The sequence below is a fragment of the Cetorhinus maximus genome, chromosome 15 (genome assembly GCF_964194155.1).
Source record: "Cetorhinus maximus chromosome 15, sCetMax3.hap1.1, whole genome shotgun sequence".
NCBI lineage: Eukaryota > Metazoa > Chordata > Chondrichthyes > Lamniformes > Cetorhinidae > Cetorhinus > Cetorhinus maximus.
In genome coordinates this window covers 74,931,091-74,948,009 of record NC_135893.1, presented here as the reverse complement: position 1 = coordinate 74,948,009, position 16,919 = coordinate 74,931,091, and the positions used below count along the sequence as shown (strand labels likewise).

General features: G+C 47.0%; 1 protein-coding gene across 3 annotated transcripts in view; it reads right to left on the bottom strand.

Annotated features, from left to right (window-relative positions):
- The window catches only part of tex2l (testis expressed 2, like), a 134,821-nt gene that overhangs the window by 24,356 nt on the left and 93,546 nt on the right, over positions 1 to 16,919 (bottom strand). For all 3 annotated transcript variants that reach the window (XM_078558666.1, XM_078558667.1, XM_078558668.1), the window contains exons 6-8: positions 11,481 to 11,627; positions 9,583 to 9,682; positions 891 to 1,023 (exon numbers count right to left, since the gene is read on the bottom strand). In XM_078558666.1, the coding sequence (XP_078414792.1) occupies positions 891 to 1,023; positions 9,583 to 9,682; positions 11,481 to 11,627 (380 nt within the window). The remainder of the gene's footprint in view (positions 1 to 890; positions 1,024 to 9,582; positions 9,683 to 11,480; positions 11,628 to 16,919) is intronic.

Genomic DNA, 16,919 nt, shown 5'->3' with positions numbered 1-16,919 from the left:
AATATATGTAGCTTCCAGTACATGCAAATGTGCAACAAAATGTCTTCTTTCAGTAATGTTCAAGAAATGTGCATACTGGCTAGATGCACTGAAGTTCTTCTCCTGCCTGAAACTGTTACAATCTAATGGCCTGGTGACACAGAAATACTTCCTACCCAAAGAATAAAACACACATATTTTTATATCACTCAAGACTGTTGGATGGCGTGCACATGAAAGGAAGGGGACAGGGAGCACTTCATGCAGCGTAGTGGGAAATTATATGAGAAGCCCACAATCTATCTGACTTGGGGTCAAAGGTAAGATCCGCCGAGCGGACACAGAGCTGTACTGGCAGACATCAGGCAAGGCTGATGTCCATCAGGGGTTGGGGAAAACCAGGGGGCTACTGGGGTGGGGGAGTCTGAAAAGATCATTCAAATAATAGACTTACAAAAGCTAAATACTAAAGATGCTGGAAATCCGAAATAAAAACAGGAAATGTTGGAAATACTCGGCAGGATTGGCAATATCTGTGGAGAGAGACCAAATTACCCTTTCCAGGTCAATGGTTTCTCATTAAAACTTCTGACGAAAGGCCATCAACCTGAAACATTGGGTGGGATTTTCCGGTCCCACCACAGACAATTTGCTGGCCCGTCAAATTATCCGTCCCAGCCGCTCTGATTCCTGTGGCAGGAGGTACCGGAAAATTTAGGCCAATAACTCTGTTTCTCTCTCCACAGGCGCTGCCAGACCTGCTGAGCATTTCTAACATTTTCAGCAAATAATAGTCATATTTTGTATATCAAATAAGAGTTCTAAGCTTGCATACTTTCTGTCACATTATAGCAGCTTTCAACTCCTTGGGTTTCCTAGTCAGGAAGGTATAAAATACAGAGTCTGCTTACCCCTCTGCCCTTGTGTCAGTCAGTCTGACCCCCTCTGGCGCCGACTCTTTCCCCAACTTGTACAGGTTCATTTTGGTTTCCAGTGTCATCTGCAATGTCCCATTGTACGCAATCTCCAAATCGACCCACAGCCCTGTGAAAGGACAGAGCCAGAGACACACACAGTCAGTCCTTCCATAACGAACCCATTCTCTTGAGTTTCTCCTGTTATGGCGGAACCTCCATGATGGGTCCTTCAAATGTCCTCCAGAATTAGGGTTGCCAACTCGAATGTATTCCTGGAGGTTTCATCACATAACCTTCTTCCTCCAATGGCCTTGTCCCCACCATTGGTTGTCTGATAACTCCACCCTCACTCACAGAGCACCAACCTCCTCCATTCATTCAATTGGAGAATTTTTGATTGTCAACCTTTTCCAAAATTTTTACAACCAACAAACAAAAATGTTCAATAAAATAAAAAAGTTAGTTTTTTGAAAGCCTCTTTGAGTCTTTTGGGTTGCTCACATTAGTGCCCTGGAGATGAATCTTTAATTCCTAGAGTCTCCAGGACAATCCTGGAGAATTGGCAATCCTAATTTACTGCCATGTGAGATGTCATCTCATTAGCCGGCCTGCTGATGTTTCCATTGCCTCTTGGTGAATAATTAGGCACATTAAGGTCACTTCTTGTCTCCACTGCTTTGCAGATCTTACTCATTTCTGAGCTGTTGGGTACCTTGGCCTGTTTGGCGAGACTTTTGTCCACTTGTTATGAGTCCCACTCAATTTGTCAATAAAATTAAAATCATAGGAGCTCAGTGACAGGCTTGCAAAGAAGTCGCAAGATTATTGTCCGTGTGAAAATAAATTTATCTTTAACGTAACATTTCTTTTATATGTACTTGTGTCTGTGCTACACAGGTAAGACCAGGCTCACTATCTGCCAACTCTAATAGTGCTTGGTGTTATCACCATATGGTACCACTAACTTTGCTGTAACAGTAGCTTACATGAAAGAGAATAGCCTTGAGTATCCAGCCATTAAGCTCAGGCAAGTAATATTCATGCCACACAGGTACCAGGCAATGACCATCTCCAACAAGAGAGAATCTAAACATTTCCTCTTGACATTGAATGACATTACCATTGCTGAATCCCCCACTATCAACATCCTGGGGGTTGCCATTGACCAGAAGCCGAAATGGACCAGCCATATAAATACTGTGGCTACAAGAGCAGCTCAGCAGCTGGGAATTCTGCAGTGAGTAACTCATTCCTGACTCCCCAAAGCCTGTCCACCATCTACAAGGCACAAGTCAGGAGTGTGATGGAATATTCCCCACTTGCTTGGAACTCCCTCTCTAACAGCACTGTGGGTGTACCTACACCACAGGGACTGTAGTTCATGAAGGCAGATCACCACCACCTTCTCAAGGGCAATTAGGGATGGGGAATAAATGCTGGCCTAGCCAGCGAAGCCCAAATCCTGTGAAAGAACATATACAAAAATACATTGTGACCAGGAATTACCGCTCCCTAGCCTGACCAAAACTGAAATCACATCAATAAAAGTAATCTGCAGATGATGCAGTTTTAGAAAGGTTGTGCCTTTCAACCTAACACATAATTTACACATTTGGGAATGCTTTGGGCTAGGCAGTCACATTCCTCAGGATGGCAAAGGAGGAAGGGGGTAAGTAACTTCTGAGAATGCATGCAAATTCTTATGACCACATTTATTATGGAAAGGCTGCGTTTGCTGCCTACACCACACATGCGCAGCTCGAGTGTTTCTCTGCCATGTTTCCTATTTTAGCACAGGTCTGGGTGCAAAGTTTCCAAGCCTGGAGTGGGCGAGCGGGCAGGCAGAGTTGGATGTTAGTGGACATGGGGTGAAGGGGACCCACAGTGTTTAAAGCTGTGGCATTGATACATTTAAATTCACAGTCATTCCCTATAGGTTTGTAAACACACTGTAACTCATCCCGTTAAATTTACACTTATAGGGCAGAATCATTCCAGGTTTGCACTAAGTGCTGCAGCGGGCGGGAAAAAGAATGTTTTTCCCACTGACCGCAATGACAACTGTTCACACTGTATCGTCCTAATCCCGCCTCATTAATCATGCATTCCCAGGAAACATGCCATTTTGATGGCGGGTGGGCTATCATTTGCTTGTCATGCCGTCATCTCACCGCTTCCTCATGCTGGCACTATACTTAAAGTGCAGCTGCGTGCAGACCTCTCAGTGCTTCCAGCCCAGGACTGCTGCACAGAGGACATGGCCCCAAAAGGCAAGAAGACTGCAGCCCCCCGGTTTAAAGACACGTCCCTCGAGCGCCTTTTGGACGCAGTGGAGGCCCACCGTGATGTCCTCTACCCCCACTCTGGCCACAGGAGGGCCAGCAACATCACCAATCCAGCATGGGAAGTGGTGGCAGTGATGGTCAGCGCCTACGCCCTGCAAAAGAGGACAGCCCCCAGTGCTGCTACAGGATGAATGATCTCATCCGTTCTGCCAGGGTAACTCAGTCTTCTCATCACCCTCAATCCACACACTCACAAACCCATCACACACCCACAGGGATCTCACACCTCAAGGGACAACACCACTAACTCTCACACACACTCTCACATCTCCATCAGGCTCATACCCTCTGGAGCTCGTGTCCTCATCCTGTCCATGGTTCCGCTCACCACACAAACATTCCACGCAGTGTCATGTGTCCTGCTCACACTCTCTCCATCTGTTTTCATGCAGAAGGAGCTGGCTCACAACAGCAGGGAGAGATCCAAGACCAGGGGCGGAGTAGCCCATATTAATCCCTTCACTCACTTTGAGGAATATGCCATTGCGCTGACTGGTGAGGACGTGGACCGTGCCTGTGGCGCCGATGAAGTCAGCGGTGAACACCCATGTGAGGATCCTGCACCACATCATCCCTCTCTCAACACAGCTGTGAGTGCTCTCTCTCCTGCTTTGGACTCTGCTCCCATGCACTAATTATCTCTAATTTGGTTCACAGGGAGCTCTGCCAAGTGACCAACATCCTCAGCCAGCCAGTCCCTCAGCTCCATCCACATCCTCACCTCCAGCCAAGAGGACAGCTCCTCCATTGAAGAGCTGGAAATAAGCAGCCTGGAAGACCCATCACAGCGCTTACCCACACCCTGCACCAGCACAAAGACACACACCTCGGTGGAACCTAGATCTAGAGCAGGCTCAGGTTCACAATTTGGTGGTCACCGCATGGACATATGTCCGCAGCAGGAGGAGGCAGGTTCAGCCGAGCTCCCTGGCACTCGGAGGACTGCTGGGGAAGAGGGATCTGTGAGGTCCAAGTCAGATGATGAGTCTCTGGATTCGGCCTTCCAGCTCATCGTGGAGAGTCAGCAGAAGGCAGGAGAACATCACACAGAGCTGTTGAGAGTGGCAAATGAGTCAGAGGAGTGCCTCTGCCTGCTCTCTGATGAAGTGGTGCCCGCATGGGCACATATGGAGATCTCCATGGGAAGGGTGGTGGATGCCATGGAGACCCTGGTCCAGCAGAATGCAGAGATACGCACAGACCTCCACTCCATCGCGGTAGCCATGGGTGAGTTCCTGCAATGGCAACGTGAGAGGGAATCGAGGCACCTTGAGGTCCATCCAGGTGCTCCTCCCCCTCAAGGAGCCGGGGCCCTCAGACACCCAAAGGGAGAAGGAGGGGCAGCTGGACACCCCTGGGTCATCCACTCAGGAATCTCAGAGGCTGACCACTCCCTCCGAGTCCTCTTTACCTGTGACTCCCTCAATCTTGTCCTCTGTCATTGCAGAGGGAGCAGCTGGCCCACAGGGGTCAGAAGGAGGAAGGAGTGCAGAGAAGGGAAGGAGTTCAGAGGGAGGAAGGAGTTCCCCCAAGGCCTCAGCTCTGCAGAGGGCCCATGCAGAAGGCATCATAGGCAACAGGGCCAACCATTGCACAGGCTGTCTCCACCCCTGCTGTGGATGTCAGGGCAGCATCTTGAAGTCTAAGACGTTCAAAAGTTCAGAAATTCTGATCACAGTTGGTTGCACGGGTGAACACATTTTGTCATTTTACAATCTGAAAATATATTCACTTTCACTGAATAATGCGTAATGTTGTCTTTCAGCTTCATTGACAGGCTTCGCAGACCCCTCCACTGCATCCCCTTCAACTAGCAGTTCAGCTGCCCGCAGCTGGCCCATGAGTGATTCTGGAGGGAGAAGTGTGTGTGTGGCAGGGCCTTTTGGAGTCTCATGCAAGCACTCTCCCACACACATGGATCCTTCCCACGTCGCACTCACCTCAATGTCCTGAGCATTTTGAGTGCTGCCTGCTGGGGTTCACTTTCAGTTGTCAGTCTGAGCCGACCTGCATCTCTGCCCACCCACTGATCTCACTCCCAAGCAGCACCTGATCTCGCCCACCACGACTCTCATTTCATTTTCGATTTGGCAAGCATGCTGCGTCTAACATTTGTCTTCAGGTCCCTGTCCTTTCCCCTCCCTCAGTCACCTATTTACTTTCCCCCATCACAGTTGACCCTCCTGGCATCACCTTCCACCTCCCCTCTGTGACCTACCAGCCACAACCCTTTTCTTTTAGGGATGTCCAGGTGAATGTGCACGTTCCCTTCCTTCCCGAAAATCTCATCCTCATCTACATTAACCTCGCCAGCCTCCTCCTTCCCACCCCCAGGGTCTGTGTCTGCCTCTGAGCCCATCAACCACCCTCGATGTCCCTTCTACCAATACACCCTCACCCCCCCACCATACCGCTTCACTCTGCCCTCGGTCATTCTCACCATTCCCTCTTACCACATCCACACTCAATTTGCTCCCCGGGGGGCAGCCATGAACCCATCAGAGCCCTCCCTTGCACATTCACCTGGACATCCCCCCCCCACCTCTCCCCCCATCCCCTGGACTCCTTCCCCCCTTGAAACTCCTTATTCCCCTGGAACCCCTTCCATGCCTCCGCCCTCGGACTCCTTCCCCACACCCCAGACTACCCCTCCACCCTTACTCCTTGGTTCTTCTCCCTTCCTGACTCCTTCAGGCACCCTCACTTCTTCCTCCAGCCTTACTCCTTCCCCTCTCCGCATTTCTTCCTACCCCCGGACTCCTTCCTCCCTATGGACTCCTTCCTGTCTCTGCACTCCTTCTCCCCCCAAACTCCTTCCCTTACACGTTCCACCCCCCCTTACACCTACCACTCTAAGGACCGTCTTCTCCCCCGTTACTCCGTCCTCCCCCAATAGTCCTTTTCCCCCTCCCAACCTCCCCCCTACACCTTCGTTCCCCCACTCCCTACCTCACCCCCCGACACCTTGCTCCCCCCTCCCTACCTCACCCCCCGACACTTCTTCCTCTCCCAGCTGATCCTAGACCTTCCTCTCCACGCCCTCGTCCATCATCCATTGTGAGCAGTCCCTCAACAGTGACTTTCCACCTTCCGTGAGCTGCTTCGCGGCATAGCCACGTCCATGAGAATCCACCCAGCGTGCCATGGACGTTCCTCCAGATTCCTGTTGCTGTTGGGCTCCAGAATCTTCTGCTCCTTGGATGTCCACGATGTGAGCAAGGACCTGAGATTAAGTCCCATCCTCTGCACGTCACATTTGTCAAGACGTGTTCTGCACCGACATGTTTCCCCGCTGATGTGGGTGGAATGATCCAGTTGAGGCGGGGGGTTGGGGAGGACTGATTCCAGCGGGCTGGCCTTATAATGAAATGTAGATTACAATGAGGTTCCCCACGTCCGATGGTGGGAAACGCTGCCATTGACGTGTGGAGCGGACGATCGTAAACTGGTTTCACGACGTCGAGAAACCAATCTCTGGCCTTCTCACCATATTGTCCGCTCACGCCGCCCAACACGCCCAACACCAGCGGGCAGGAAAAATTCCGCTCACAGGAACTTAGTATTTGTGTTATATTTCTCCTTTTCTGATTTTAGTTAGATTATGAACCAAGTCTGTCCCAATCACTCAATACTAAATATATTATGGCCCAACATCTTGTTTGCCTGGAACATCTCGTAGCAGAATTATATCCTGTGTGTTCAAGACGTTAACTGCTTTCTGACTGAACAGAGTGACATCTGTGTGGACCAGTGCACATGCTCCGATGGCCATTTTGCATTGGAAGGAGACACCGGCCGGGATTTTCCGGGACCCGCCCGTGGTGAGACCCACCGCGGATAGGATGGAAAATTTGGCGGACCGGCAAAATGTCCATTGATACTCGGCGGGCTGGCGGGACCAGAAAATCCCGGCCACGGTGTCATGCAAACTGCCTATGTAAACTTACCATGCTGTTCTTACATCCTCCTCCAGTGGTAGCACTGCAGCACCTCCACTGGGTGGAAGATGCCATTACAGCATGACATGTTTACATAGACAGATTCCATTATAAATGTGCATAGCAGAATTTTATAATAAAACAGTTGACAGGAACTGCGCAGAGAGGTACAATTTTTTTAACATATTGTAGAATGCAATGTAAACTTTTTATTATACAAACTCAGTTGTATTGGCTGATTGGCTACTGATTTTATATCATACATGGAAGGAAAGGCAAAGCACGACATTATTATTTTCTAGACGTGGGAAAACATCATGAAGTATGTTTGTTTAATATTTTTAATGTAAAATCGAGGTGAAGAACCAGGGCCCAAGGTGTCTATACTATATGCAAAATCCTGCATTCGATCTTAACTGTTCCCATTGGATGGGAATGAGGCTACAGGAGGTCAGCCACTGGTTTCACTCTTGACGGGGACAGTTAAAGTCAACCCCAATCTTTATTCACATCACTCATCTCACATTGGCACAATCCTGAATCTCACAGGAGAGAGTAGGCACTTACCATGCCGAGGGATATCTGTGGCCTAAATATATAAATGGACTAGCTTCAAAAAGTCTGCATATTTTGCATTGATCCTCTTTCCCCAAATTCAGTCTATGTTGTGTTCTTTAAGCACTAAGAGGCTAACAATATTCCCAGAAATGTTCAATTCAGCCCTTACTTTCCACTCCACTAACACAGCTCAGTTACAGGTGAATGGATTGTTTGAGTCTAATTCTCGCAACTGCTCAATTGATGGAATGAAGTTTTAGTACATTTACTAAATTGACAGAGATATCTAGGAATGGAATATTCTTTGATGGTAAAATAGAAATAAATCTTCCAAATGGGAGAACATTTAGGGAACAAAGAGGAGGACATTGTTATGCTTAAAACCTCTGTATAGCATTTAAATTCTATTGGGCAAGCGCATTTCACAATTAAGTTTATTTTTCTTTCCCTCCTCCTCTTCAACTATTTGTTGGAATGTGAAGCTGCTCTTCTTTGATTTATTTTGGCCATGTGGGAGACTAAACGGTAACCTTCAATGGACAAACCCATCAGGGGAACTCTCACAGCTGTCTCCCTCACTCATTCTACATCTACACATCTGCACTTTCCAGCCAAGGTCACTGCATTCAGTCCAGATTTGGGAATCCAAGCTAATCTTCCCCGCCCTCCTTATCCCCCAGTGGTACAGAGGCTAATTTAAGTGGCACCATCAGTGTCTTGACTGAGATCAGCTAAACAGGAGCCGTGTATGGATCGAAGTGGTGACATTCCTGACAGGGTAGATGTTGAGAAGATGTTTCCACTAGTGTGGGAATCTTGAACTAGGGGACATAGTTACAGAATAAGGGGACATTCATTTAAAACTGAGATGTGAAGGAATTTCTTCTCTCAGAGTTTAGTGAATGTCTGGAATTCTCTACTCCAGAGAGTTGTGGAGACTAGATCACTGAAAGTATTTAAAGAGGAGATAGATAGATTTTTGAAATATGGGGGAGTTGAGGGCTATGAGGAGCTGGCATGAAAGAGGAGTTGAGGCCTGGGGCAGATCATCCATGGTCTTATTGAATGGCGGGACAGGTTTGAGGGGCCAAATGGCCTACTCCTGCTCCCATTTCTTATGTTCTTATTCCTGGCATGGCTTAATGTATCTACAAGCTGAGCGACAGCTGGAGGTTCACACAGCAGGGTAGTGTGCGCCTGTGTGTGTGTGTATGTGTATGTGTGTGTGTGTGTGTGTGTATGTGTGTGTGAGCATGTGTGAGCGTGTGTGTGTGTGTGCGCGCGCATGTATGTGTATGTGTGTGTGTATGTGTATGTGTGTGTGCATGCGTGTGTGTGTGTGTATGTGTGTGTGAGCATGTGTAAGCGTGTGTGTGTGTGTGTGTGTGTGTGCGCATGTATGTGTGTGTGTGTGTGAGGAGGTGCCACACATCTCCTTGGAATGCTGCAAGCTCTGTTATGTTAATGCAAATTCCTCCCACTAATCTTTAAGCATACACATCAGACCCTTCACAATCATGAATAGCAGCCGAAAGTCCAGGAAAACATGACATATACATATAGACCATGAAGTCTGAGAATCAAGACCATAAAACAGCGAGCATATTATTACTGCAAACTTCAGGTTTCTGTCCTTTTGAAGAGATAATACATAAATTATTTTATGCAACTGACTTCAACTTAGAGGAAATAAGTATTTAATTTTATTTATAAGCAAAATTTTGCTGTTTAAAAACACTGAAATGTTCAGTACTCTAATTATGTTCCCGCATATGACCAAGCAGTTCTATGATAATGAGAAACATGTTACCTGCCAGGAAATTCTGAGTAGCTTGAACTACTCACCTTTTTGATTGACAGATGGGCTGGAAGCACGGATGACCACAGGTAGTAATGTCCCCATGTCCAATTCAGTGAGTGTGAGCTCATTCATAAAGTATGGCAGCTAACATAAGACAATAGAACCACTTATTAACTTGTCTGCCTTCTTTAAATAACATTAGACATAATTGATATACTATAGCCTGTGATCATCTAAATTTTAAATTTATCGTCAACAACTTGCATTCTTATAGCGACTTAAATGCGCCAAGGTGCTTCACAGGAGCATTGGTTGGGATTTTCCGGTCCAGCCATCGGTGGGCATCGTCACAGGTAGGGCAGGATTATTTGGAGAGCTGTTAACTTTTAACAGCTCTCCAAAGTTTTCCACCCCACTCACAACGATGCTCGCCAGTGTTGGGGCTGGAAAATCATGCCCATTATCAGACAAAAGTTGACACTGAGCTGCATAAGGAGATATTAGAACAATTTATTACATTACAATATACTACAGGGTATCTTAAAGGAGGAGAGAGAGGTGAAGAGGTTTAGAAGGGAATTCCAGAACCTAGGGCCTAGGCAACTGAAGGATGACTGCCAAGGGTGAGATATAAGTAAGTGGGGAATGCACAGGTAGCCAGAATTTGAGGATCCCAGAGATCTTGGAGGGGTATAGGTCTGGAGGAGGTTTTAGAGACAGAGTGGAAGGGCTGGTGCAAGGCCATGGAGGGATTTGAAAACAAGGATGAGAATTTGAAATTCAGTGCTGAGCCAAGGGACAATGTAAATTAGTGAATAGAAATGACAATTTCAGCTATATACACCACTGTATCATAGTATGGTTCACTGGCAGCGGACAATAATTACCATCTTCCCTCTGTCTGAGCTGAAAGTGCTAGAAACAGATTAGTCTGGGATGGCCTTTGAATATGCTCAGTAGAGTGGACATTTTACGCTGGAAGGTTATTTCCTGCAGTTTGTCTGCATGGTCGGGCTGGAGGTAATGACTGGACTGGACTCAGAACACTGAATAACCAGGAAGCAATTCCAAGGCAGCAGTCTGATTGAAGGATACAAATGAAACAATGAGCTACAGAGTAAGACTTTAGCAGCTTTTAACTTTAATCTGAACCTCAAATATAATTGCACCTTTAAAATCACTCCCATGCTTCTGTTATTAATATATAGTTTTCAGAGAGTGGCAGGTGTCACCACAGACAGAAACTGTTGCACTTACCATAGATGAAGCAGGACAACATCTTCAATAATGGGTTAATGAACGTGAGAGAACCAATGTAAGCTTATTGAGTGCTGGATCCGTTGACTGTGACTTACAAAGCAGTATAGCTAAAGTGGTTTTGATCACTTATTGAAGTGTTTCAGATTATACTCATGCTTTCCCTAACTCTTTCTTGTCATCTTTTCCTGAAGACGTTTAATCCTCACTGGGATCCTTTTCCCAAGGATGTCACATGCTCCCAGGGACAGTTGTATCACTAGCCATTGTCCATCTATGAACCTTGACAGCGAACGCCGGTAAACTATTTGCCCATGAGTAGCATCACTCCTAAACCTACTTACCCATTGTACATAGATGTATACTTCCAGCAAGGGGCAGTGATCAGAAAAGGCAACAGTATAATATTGATCAGGGTTAGAGTGGTCTCCTGGAATCGTTTTGATTGCTTAAGGTGGATTAAAGAGGAGTTTTCCACTTTTTTCCCCTCCTAATTGTCCTGGATTTTTATCTGTTTCCTTCACCTCTCCCATGAGATGGCTTTAAGGTGGGGTGGGAATTGTCTATACTGTGATGCACAAGGCATCGCAGTTGTGTGAGACTGGGTCTCTTCCTGTCCATCATTGCCATTATGTTTGTATCATCTTTCCTGAATGGAACAATTCTGAACATTCACTCAGCTCACCCTAATTTTGCTCAGCTTCTTCTGAACTTTGCAAGCAACTTGATCCGCCCAGTACTTTTCCCGTAAGAAGTCCCAGAAGATCCGGCCAATCATTGCATTTATCCAGGACACTTGGGCTTCCACATTGACTCGAGCATCACCAGGCACCTGGGAGACAGAGGGAAAGCATGGAAGTCAAACAGGAGCTTGTCAAATAGGACTAACAGGACCACAAAAGCAGAAAAATATGGAGGACAGTGCAAGCTACATACAATAGGCTGGTTTGTTTGTGAGTGACTTGTACATTATGTACGGCAGTGTGGTTTATCACTAAGGAATAGTTGGCACAGAGTAGCTTTAAACTGAGGGCGGGGTGTGTGGATTTTAACTTATCCACCCAGCAGAAACTGGGCATGAGGCTCAGGTAAAATGGAGTAGGAGACTTACCCACTGGTCTCCATTCTGATCCTGCTAACTGCCATTTTAAATTGTACACGCCAAGGACAGCCATGCAAAGCAGCAGGACCCTTGTTTAAATATGCAAATCAGGTCTGGATTATGTAATTGGGAACTGCCGACAATATTAACCCCAGGCCTCTGGGGAAGCTCTCGTATCTTCCTCGCCCGCCAAACCTGCCAGGTGTTATGTTCTTTTTTCCTTTGATGTAAACGTACCAATCATAGTCAAGGGTTGGTGAAACAATAAGGTTTTTTTTTATTTGAACATAAGACTGTATACAGATAAAGTTAACTAGGAGGCTAAGTATAGTACATCCAATCTCTACCCTGTTGCTTGCAGGCTGACCATCAGTCGTGGAATGACTGCATCATACCCTGTGTCAGTGGTAGTAGTGATTGACAGCAGTTTAAGATGCACCTCCTTTAAGGTACATGTCATTGTATCGCAACACCAGGAACAGGAACTGGCACAAGAGGAACCCAGCAAGAGAAATTTGTTTAATTTGTAGTTTCCTCCTGGACGCGGGAAGCAGGATTGCTTCTTTGGACTCTCAAGAGGAAATATTGTGTGACTCCTAGAAGCTTAAAGTGCTAACAGCACAGAGGGAGGCCATTCAGCCCGTTCTGTCCATGCCTGCTCTCTGTAAGAGCTACTCAGCCGGTTCTACAACAACACCCCCATCTCCTTTCCCTGTGGCCTCTCTTTTTTTTTCATTCAGATAATTATCCAATTCCCTTTAGAAAGCCATGATTGAATCTACCTCCACCACATCCATTGCAGATTCCAGATCCTAACCACTTGTTGCGTAAAAATGTTTTTCTCCATATCTCCATTGTTACTTTTGCCATTGTCAAGAAAACAAGAAATTGCAATATTTTCCTTCCATTATTAACCCTGTCATATTTCTTATGGACTGGAAGACAGGCTGTTAGGGATTTGTAAATCTGGTAATTGGAGTAAGAGCCAGAGTGACCACAAGAGTCTAAAACCAACAGTAAGAAGTGGTTTTGATATGTTAATGAACCAAGAGGAACTTCAGTCAGAGTTTTACATAAATCAATAACTGGCGTGGTTTTGAATTAAGTTGTTTTAGTTCAAAGGGGGATACATGCAGGTTGTAAATAAGGTAAAAGTAAATAAGGTAAAAATAGGGTAAGTTTACTTTTTTTTAAACCTAAGCGCTAAAGTAAAGAAGCATCTAATCAATTCTGGGAAGAAAGCATTTCTGAAGAGACTGGTTGAGACAACAGAGAGATCAAAGGGAAGGAACACATTTAAGAAAATACTGAAGCCTAGGTGGGGGTAGCTACTTAGATCCCCAGAAGACAGCAGGGTAGCTGGTCAGAACTCCCAGAAGACAGTGTGAACAAGGCCAGATGGGAGAACCGAGTGCTGTCAGTCTCAAAGGACACCCCAAGGGAAAAAGGCAATGCGTTGTAAAAATTACTGGAATTCTATAGATTTTTAAATCTATAAGGATAGTTGTTGAACAGAAAAGGCGATGGTTAGCTCTGAGGGTAGTTAAGATCTTGTGGAACTGTTTTAAAGTACTGTTTACTGTGTGAAGCCCTTCTTGTGTTGAAGTGTAATTATGTTTCTTTTTTTTTGCTTTATTCTTTTAATAAATGTTTAGTCTACTATAAAATCATCACGAGTAGTCAGGGACATCATTTCCTGATTTCAGAACCTCCCCTCATACCAAACAAATTGCAAAAACCATTTTGGCAGCTGTTTCAAGTTTCCCTCTGGAATTTGTTCAGCTCGACATTTACCATCAGCCATGCCATCACACCATTCACCTGTCAGTGTCCTTGGTTATGGATCCTTTTGCCAATGGGAACAGTTTCTCCTTATCAACTCTGTCCAAACCCTTCATGATTTTGAACATCTCTATCAAACCTCCTCTCTCCTCTTCTCCTCTCCCGCCCAGGCCTCTGCCCTCTGACTGGACTTACCTCTGAATCCACGCTCCTAACCATTTACCTCAGACGGGGAACCACTAGCATGAATTTCTGCCACCCAAGATCCCACGCACGCCCGCCAGCCTTATTATTTTGCCTTAACTTCGGGCAGGAGTCCATCCCATAGAATAATAGTGAAGCTTGACCATTAAACTCAGTTCCCGGCAATTATACCTGTCATTCACAGACCAGCCAACAAACTTACTAGCCTAATTTCCTGCTAAAGAGTTAAAATCAGTCCTTTCATGTCAGGAGCAGCTGTGATATTAGTGGAAATGTACTGTCAATACCAGCCGTATCTGTCACTCCCCTTGAATCCCTGAATATTAGTAACTAGGATGTCACAACTGCCATTGCACCTCATTTGTTTTATATAGCGTATCTTCACACACACTTTCCCTTTGGGGAATAGTGGTGGAAGGATTCCAAGGCTGATTATCAGCCTGTTGAACTGTGTCATCAATGCTCCTTGCATGGCCAACAGGTCCTAGCGTGGTAAACCCAGAGCTTCTAGCCCAGAGCTACGGACACTACCACTGCGCCACAAGACCTCCACATCACACCTAAATAACGGCAATTATACCTGACAGCACACAGCACATATCATGTTTATACTTTCATTGCCATTAATGGTCCCGTCATCCCCAGGCCGTTACCATATTCCTTACTTTTCCTCTCACGGTGGAAGCATTTAGATGGAGCACATGAAGGCACAAATTGTGCATTGTGATAAAGGGGAAACACGGGGGGTGGGGGGTCAAATTAAACGTGGCACTCCCGCTCCACACACTACAAAAGTTCATAGATTTTTCTCAACTCGAAGTGTGAGGTGCCATGAGAGTTCATTTGAGAATAATGAACATTCAGGTAGTAGCAAAGCTCAGCAGTTCAATTCAAATCAGCTGAAGGCAAAGCTGGAGAACATTTTGTGAGGGTTGTGGATATGTGTGCAGATAGTAGAGATACTTAGATAAGGTGTCTTGAATGAGAACTTACTTTACTGCTCTTGGCGTCAGGCATTATGGTGGGCGTGAGTGGACAATATGGCGTGAAGGCCAAAAATTGGTTTTACACCATTGTGAAACCAGTTTGCGATCATCCACTCCGCCCGTCAATGGGTGGGCTGCCTTTCCTGCTGTCCAACGTCAGGAACCTAATTTCAATGCATTTGCATCTCATCATCCTGCCTGCCCGCCGGAATCATCTCTGCATATTGGATCATCCGGGCACGTTGTTGGGATTGCACACCGACGTGCTTCACAACAGCATTTAAAAGGTGTGCAAGCTGCACTTTGAGGGAATTTGGAGGTAAGTGTACACTAATGTTGTGCAGCACTCATGAGGGTCGCACGTTCGACTTCAAGGAAGAGGCGCCGCGCACAGGCAAGTCGCTTTTTTCTGACTGGCTAACTGTGCAGTGCCAGGGCAAGGACTGCCCTGTGGTTGGGCGAGGGTAGGGGGGAGGGGTGTGCAAGGCAGCAAGGTCTGATGATAGTGCACAAGCACGTGTGGGGAGAGAAGTGGCTACGCATCAGTGAAACCTTGTATTAAGTGAGCATTCTTCTGCAGCTGAAACAGTTCAGACGCAGCCTCATTGACATGCGTGGAGTCAGGCCTCTAGCTTATCTGCCCACTTAAGCAATGCAGAGGCCTGAAAGTGCTACCAAGTGTTCTAGTGCTTTTCACCCCTCAGACACAGACTGCAAACTAATGAGCATTATAGTGGACTGCAGAACAGTTGGATGACTGGGCACGTTGTGCAATCTCCTTGCTAAAGCTGGCCATGGAGGATTAACTGGTGGAGGCGCTCACAGTCCCTTGCAATGTCATCATCCTGGTTTGGACCAGTCTCCCCCATGGTTCAAGCTAACAGTGCAGCCTTGCAGTGCGGGTTAGGAGAATGCCTGCGCCTGAGCTGAAAGCACAGCATGCAGTCCAGTGGGCAAAGCTGCTGTCAAATGGTCAATGGAGTGGAGCAGAGGTGCCTGTGGTTTCGGACAGCCATGCAGTGCACTAAACTTTGGTCATCCAAGTGGTGGCCAGCACCCTCTTTTATGCCTAAAGGGGCCTTCAGACTTAACTAAGAGAGGTTCTTAGTACACCCATGCTAACCCATATGTCTCTCTCTTTCACCCTGCAGGAGGAGTATATCAGGAGCATGGAGCCTGGTGAACTAGCTGTATATCTCATAGCATACAGAGAGCAGAGACAAAGGAGAAGGGAGTGTAGGAGGTATATGGCTGGGCAGAGGGAGGAGCAGCACCCTCAAGAAGAAGGGGTGGCTGGGGCTCCTGTGCACTCCACTGAAGAGCCACAGTGAGCCATCGTGGGTCGGTGCCTCACTAGACCCAGGGTTTATAGATGGCGCTTGTCATTCCTGCAGATGACTGAGAACCAGTGTTGCTGAAGACTGCGCATGTCCAGGGAACTCGTTGGTCACATATGTCACGTGCTGAAGGATTTGGCGCCATGTGGACATGGAGGGCATGCACTGCCCGTGGCTATGAAAGTGACTGCGACGCTCAATTTTTACGCCAGTGGCTCCTTCCAGGGCTTCATAGGTGACCTGTATGGGATCTTGCAAGCCTCCATGCTCAAGTGCATCCAGGAGGTCACAGATGCCATATTTGCAAAGGCACAAAACTTTGTGCCTTTCGCCCAGGATCGGGAAAGCCCGGAAGCAAGAGCGCTGGGATTTGCGCAGATCTCAGGTTTCCCACAGGTGCAGGGTGCCATCAACTGCACTCACGTGGCGCTTAGATCTCTGTGGCAACAAGTGGTCAACTATGCCAACCGCAAGGGCTTCCACTTGCTTAATGTGCTGGTGTGCGACCACCACAAACACATCCTGCAGGTCTGCGCACGATTCCCAGGGAGTGTCCATGACTCCTACATTCTCAGTAGGTCTCAGATCCTTGGGGCAGGATTTTTAGGTCGGCAGGCAGGCGGGCGGGATCGGCGGGCCCGGGATCGGCTGGGGATCGGCCGGGGTTTGGACCGCCACCCGTGATTTCACGCCGGCTGGTCAATGCTCAATTA